Source organism: Theropithecus gelada, chromosome 7a (assembly GCF_003255815.1).
Source record: "Theropithecus gelada isolate Dixy chromosome 7a, Tgel_1.0, whole genome shotgun sequence".
Classification (NCBI taxonomy): Eukaryota; Metazoa; Chordata; class Mammalia; order Primates; family Cercopithecidae; genus Theropithecus; species Theropithecus gelada.
In genome coordinates, this window is record NC_037674.1 from 1,811,946 (window position 1) to 1,817,945 (window position 6,000).

At 52.0% G+C, this 6,000-nt stretch overlaps 1 protein-coding gene across 2 annotated transcripts in view; it reads right to left on the bottom strand.

The window, feature by feature from the left end:
• GABRA5 (gamma-aminobutyric acid type A receptor alpha5 subunit) overlaps positions 1–3,189 on the bottom strand; it is an 82,256-nt gene extending 79,067 nt beyond the window's left edge. Inside the window, exons 1-3 of one of the 2 annotated variants that reach the window (XM_025390045.1) lie at positions 2,461–3,189; positions 784–843; positions 243–402 (exon numbers count right to left, since the gene is read on the bottom strand). In XM_025390045.1, the coding sequence (XP_025245830.1) occupies positions 243–328 (86 nt within the window). In that variant the 5' untranslated portion in view covers positions 329–402; positions 784–843; positions 2,461–3,189. The other variant, XM_025390046.1, reaches the window with a different exon arrangement.
• Positions 3,190–6,000: the final 2,811 nt, after the last annotated feature.

A 6,000-nucleotide genomic window follows, 5' to 3' on the forward strand; every position in this document is an offset into this window, starting at 1 on the left:
TGAAAACATAATCTGCCTTTTTTTCTCTGACTCACTTCAGAGACCCCACGCGAGGAGCAGCCTTGCTCAGGAAGAAAGCGTGGGTCAGGGCAAGGACTCCATTTATTTACAACAAGGGAAGGGCTTGGGGCTGCAATGGTGGCAGGCGAGGGCTTGCTCAACGGATGTGCTGCTCCTGCAACATGCCTGAAAGGCACCAGTGTCCCTCACATCATAAAATAAAAGCACAGATGGTAACTTACCCAAAGTGACTGGATAAGTTCATGGAAATACAAAAGAGAAGGAGGTTTTTGATCATGATAAAACCAGAGAACATTCCATTGTCCATTCCCAATAAGAATAGTAGTTGAAGCAGGTGAATATGGGGGAATTACTCTTCCCTTCTCCAGCTTGATCTTGAAGCTGAAAAGCACACAAAGCGGGGAAGCACGTGAACATCAATGCTGTTGTGTCACAGTTCCTGGAATGAAATCACACTGCTATCACAACAATTTGCAAAGAAAGGAGCCTGCTGTCCTTCCCCAGGACAGCTGCACACCAGGTATTTTCCACCACCCTCACTGGGCAGTAAGTTGGAATATAAAAATAAGTAACAAAAGGCTTATTTTTGCTTCTAGTCAGGGTGCAGAATCATCCTAATTTATTGTTTTCCACTCAAATAGTCTGTTTTGTCTTTCAGTATGTTATCAAATAAACCATTAGTCCAATTATTAAAATAAACGCTTTAGTTATCTGAGCGACTGTATTTTGTATCCGTCAAATCCACAAGTGCAATAATTTTACCTTTCTGAAATATCTGCCACGCGTTCAAAGCCAGCAAGCTACTCCTCTCTCTGCAAGGCACTGAGAAAGTATGTGGAAAGAAGTGGGGAAAAGCACATTTAAGAAACAGGTTTTCTGCAGGATCACAATACTGTAACAACTGCCTATAAAAGAGTGTGGCTACTTTCCCGGCATTCGGTCCCCGTGACTACATAACTTAACCACTGCATCTGTGGAAGTCTCTCCGCTCAGTGCTGGACCCTAATTAATGCATTTGAGATCCAGGCAGACATTGTCCCTGGGCTCAACGACCAACCTTCGCGAAAACGCGCATTTCTCAGTATGCGCATAACGCAAATAGGTGCTCATGGCATCCGAACAGAATGCTTCGAAAAGAAGCATTTTCCCAACAAGCCCCCCCACCCCCAACCCCCGCAAACTCCGGAATTGGGAGGCACAACAGGTACTTCCACCTCGGAAGCGAAGGCCTTCTGCGACTCCTGCCAAGAAGGGCAGGGTGCCATGCGGTGGTCGCCTGGGCGCGTCCTGGGGCTCGTCGCGGGGCCCGGGCCAGAGCCAGGCGGCGAGCACGCGGCGCTGCATGCGGGAAACCCGGGCGGCGCCTCCAGCCGCCCCTCAGCCCCGAGCCAGGGACCCCCAGGAGAGGCTGCGCTCCCACGACCCTCCCGACCCCCACAGAGGCTCACCAGGGCCGGGGCGCCAGGGCAGGTGGGCGCGGGGGCTGCACTGCGGAGCCGCAGCCTGGGTCGCCCTGGCACCCGCGGTCTGCCACCCGCCCGGTCCGCAGCGGCGCGCCGAGGGTCTCCAGCTCCCAGGCCCTCCCCTGCTCGCTCCCGGCTTTCGCAGACCTCCCCGGCTCCTGCCCCGGGTCCGAGTCGAGCGCTCCGCCGGGCAGCGCCTTCCTCCTGGGCTGGGATCGTGCGGTGCAGCGGCGGCTCCGAGTCCCCTGGCCTCGAGCACCCCGCGCGACACGCGCGCGCCACCCCCGCGGGGTCCGAGTCCACCCCGCGAGCAGCGCCGGGACGCCGCGCGCCTCAGAGCCCCGGGGCTGACGCTGGTCTTCCAGGTGGGCGATCTCTCCCCTCCAGCTCCTGCGATGGTGGCAGCGGGTGTCCCCCACCCCCAATTGGTCACTGCACCCCGGTGCCCCGTCCGGCAGGGCTGAGCCGCCCGGACCCCGCGCCCTTCCGTGCCCGGCTTCAGCCCCGCAGTCGCCGGGGTAAAGTTTGCGCTCTGGCCTGGCCGCGCGCCCCGCCTGCTCTGCACCTCTCCTCCCCGGCCACGCAGCCTGCCGCTCCGGCGCCCCGAGGAGAAGGGGTGCGGACCGAGCCGGGGCCGCCGGTTCTCTTCCCCGCTCGCGTCCTCTTACCCCACTGCCCCGGCCCGGCGCGCCCAGGGCTCACCCTGCGCGCCGGCCCCGGGAGGCGAGCCGTCGGTGAGGGTGCATCCTCCTTCTCCTCCGCCTGCTCTCGCCCGGCTGGCAGGCGCGGAAGGCCGGTGCGGCGTCACCGCCCCATGCTGCCAGCGCGAACTTCCCCGGCGCTCCCGGGCGGAGCGGCTCCTGCGCCCCGCGCTCCCGCCGCCGCCCTGCAGCTCCGCTCCGCGCCGCGCCCGGGGCCGCGCGCCGCCCGCCGCAGAGCCCCCCAGCGCCCCCGGCGCACTCGCGCCCGCTCTCACCTCGCCCGAGCGCCACATGTCGTCTCCGGGCTGGAGCATCAGCCCTCTGCGGAGCGCTCCGGTAGAGGCCGCCAGACTCTCGCAAACGCGCCCTCGGCCGGGCTCGGCGGAGGGGGAGGGCGCAGGGCCCGCGCTCGGCCTGCAAGGGGAGAGGCCCTGCCCTGCTGAAGTTTCTTCAGGGCCCTCAACAGTGTCTTCAGCGCCTCGAGTAGTCACCACTGCTCCCTTGTGCAGCAGGGATGGGAGGGCAGGGTCAGCAGTCGGGTGACGGAGGTCGGGACTTGGAGAGCTTTGCTCCCTAGAGTCGGCCCCAGCGCCTCCCTGCCCAGGCCTGGTCCTTCCCGGGTGCTCCATGACACCCCTGTACATGCGCATCTCTAGGCGCTTCTGAAAGAAACTGGCCTTGGACATTCTTTCCATCTCCCTCATAGACAGGTATGCATTACTAAGGGAGGGACAGCCAGGGTCACACTGGACTGGATTAGAATGAAATCCTCACCTAATGCAGTGTTTATCTGGGGGTTTTCTGAAGTTCTGTTTCTTGACAACAAGCCGCCGTGGCAAAGGGAAAGGGCCCTGGGGGTGCAGGTCGGAGAGCGCGTCTGGGGTGACGGGGCGGGATCTTCCCAGCAGGGCTTCCAAGCCACATGGCGTCACTGTCTCGTTAGCCACCTACATGGGGTCTTACTATGGTCATTCCGTCGGTGTGTCGTTGGTCCTAGTGGTGCAGTCCCTGGGAGGTGAGGGTGGCATTAATAACAACTGCGGGGCAGCAGGGACCCTTCAAACAACACAAGCAAGAGCGCATCGTCCAGGGGTTGCGGGCTCTTGCTTCCTCAGGAGTTGGGGGACTCTTGACTGTAACACCCAGTGGAAAACGTTCAAGACTTAAAGGAAAGCCACTGAGAACGTGATGGGGAGGTTTACTTACACCATTCTCCCATTCCTTTTGTGAAACTGCGTTGTTCATGGTCTCTTTTAACAGAATAATGGTAAGTAAAGGCAAATTCTTAGCTCCCCTCCGGGAAAGATCTTTGACCTTCCAGTGTAGGAAGCCTTTCATTTTTCCAATTATCTCTAATACAGTGTATTCCAAATCTAAGTTACCTGCTAATACTTCTGCACATTCCAGAAACTCTGAAATTTTCTGAAAAACAGAACTTGTAAATCTATTCCAGGAATAGGACATAAATATACATAAATGTGCAAATATACAGGAAGTGTTTCTCTGACTATACATTTAGCCACGCTATTAAATAACTGTTTCCAGTGGTTCTTCAGGAAATATGAATGAAATAAGATGCTAATTTGAATTTTCTAATGCTGAAATGGACCATTGAACGTATGCATTTCTTCGTTTTCTAATTTCTCAAAAGATGTACCACTAGGGTGAAATTCCTTGGTAGACATTAAATTTTAGAAAGTTCACAACATGGTTTTATGATCAGCCTAATATAATTTTCACCTATTAGGTGTTGGAATTCTAACACCTAATACCAGCGACAGCTGCTCTTCTCTCAGGATTAAACAGCATAATGCAAATCAAAGAGTTGGAAGAATTGGTCAATTTAAAACTTCACAGTTTGTCACACAAAGTCGTTCAGTGTGAGTTTGCAAAAATAAATGTATATAAACAAGGGATGACTTTTGTATTAGTGAGGGTTATAGACATTAATTCTTAACAATAAAAGAAATGTCAGCTGTAAGTAAATATGTTCTTTTGATGGATTCTGTTTAAAACTTCCATTTTTTTGGGTACACTTTCTATCAGCTTTATGTCCACACAACACATATTATTGAATATATAAAACTCATCTTAAGCTAGAGTCATTCTTTAACATTGTATTTCAGCATGTTGCTTACATTCTTTTCTCTTCCCTGTAATGAAATGCTATGCCACTCTCTCTCCTCCTAGTGTTTATGTAACATAACATAGCCTCACTTTAGATGGACTGCCCTGAGGGGACAGTGAAATCGTAAGGCCTATCAGAACCTTATAGAAACTCACATTGCTAGAAGAGTACTTACTACCATTTCAATGATTTTTGTTTTACTATGGAATTCTGTATTTGTGCTGAGAAATAATGGGCTATCCGTTGAATTCCCATTTGTTCCATTAGCATTTTCTCTTTATTGAATGAAATTAAGCAATGACGTGATCGTTGTGGAAGACAGTAGAGGGCACCCTAGTTCCACACAACCTCGGTCTTGGCCCAGTCTTGATAAGAATTTCATTTCCAGTGTGACAGCCTGAAATAGCTGCAGATGAGGAAGCTGGGCCAGGAGTAGAACACATGTTCACAGAGCACCCACCTGTACCCCAGTCAGGAGCGGGAATTGAGACAGTGGTTGTGTTTGCATGGGTGGATGTGGTAGATGTGGCTGAGACATGAACACAGTGCCGTCGTATAAGCGAGATCATGTGCTATTTGTCTTTCTGTGCTTGGCTTATTTCACCAAGCATGTTCTCCAGGTTCATCCATGTGGTCAAAAATGGCAGGATTTCCTTCTTTCTTAGGGCTAAATAATATTCTGCCATATATGTATGTATATACATATACCTATACGTGTGTGTGTATGCGTGTGTGTGTGTATGTGTGTGTGTGTGTATATACATATATATATGTCACAGTTTCTTTATTCATTTATCCATTGGCAGACATTTAGATTGTTCCATTATCTGGCTATTGTAAAAAATGCCAAAATGAACATGACAGTTCAGATACCCGTTTCAGATATTGATTTTATTTCCTTTTACTATATCCCCAGAAAGGGGATTACTGGGTATATAGTGGTTGCCAGGGGCTGGGAGAAGGAGACACGGGGATATGTTGGTCAAAGGATACAAAATTTCAGTTATGCAAGATGAGTAAGTTCTGGAGATCCACTGTACAACACTGTGACTATAGCTAACAACACTGCGATGTATACTTGACACATGCTAAGAGGGTAGATCTCATGTGTTCTCATCACACACACAAAAGAGGGCAGCTCTGTGAGGTGATGGAAATGTGAGTGAGTGTGATTGTGATGGTGACGTATACATAGATCAGTCAGCAAGCTGAACACCTCAGAAACCAGGTTTTACATCAGGGAATGGATGAATGAACAGATCTACATTTCTGGATTTTAAAAAATGAAAAGAGAAGACACCCCACAGCTTTAGCAACATTGGGCATCCATTCCCACCCTCCTGCATCACCTCCATTCTACTGACACCTGACATAGGTTCTTAGAAGAACATGGTCGGCCGGGCGCGGTGGCTCAAGCTTGTAATCCCAGCACTTTGGGAGGCCGAGACGGGCGGATCACGAGGTCGGGAGATCGAGACCATCCTGGCTAACATGGTGAAACCCCGTCTCTACTAAAAAATACAAAAAACTAGCCGGGCGAGGTGGCGGGCGCCTGTAGTCCCAGCTACTCCGGAGGCTGAGGCAGGAGAATGGCGTAAACCCGGGAGGCGGAGCTTGCAGTGAGCTGAGATCCGGCCACAGCACTCCAGCCTGGGCGACAGAGCCAGACTCCGTCTCAAAAAAAAAA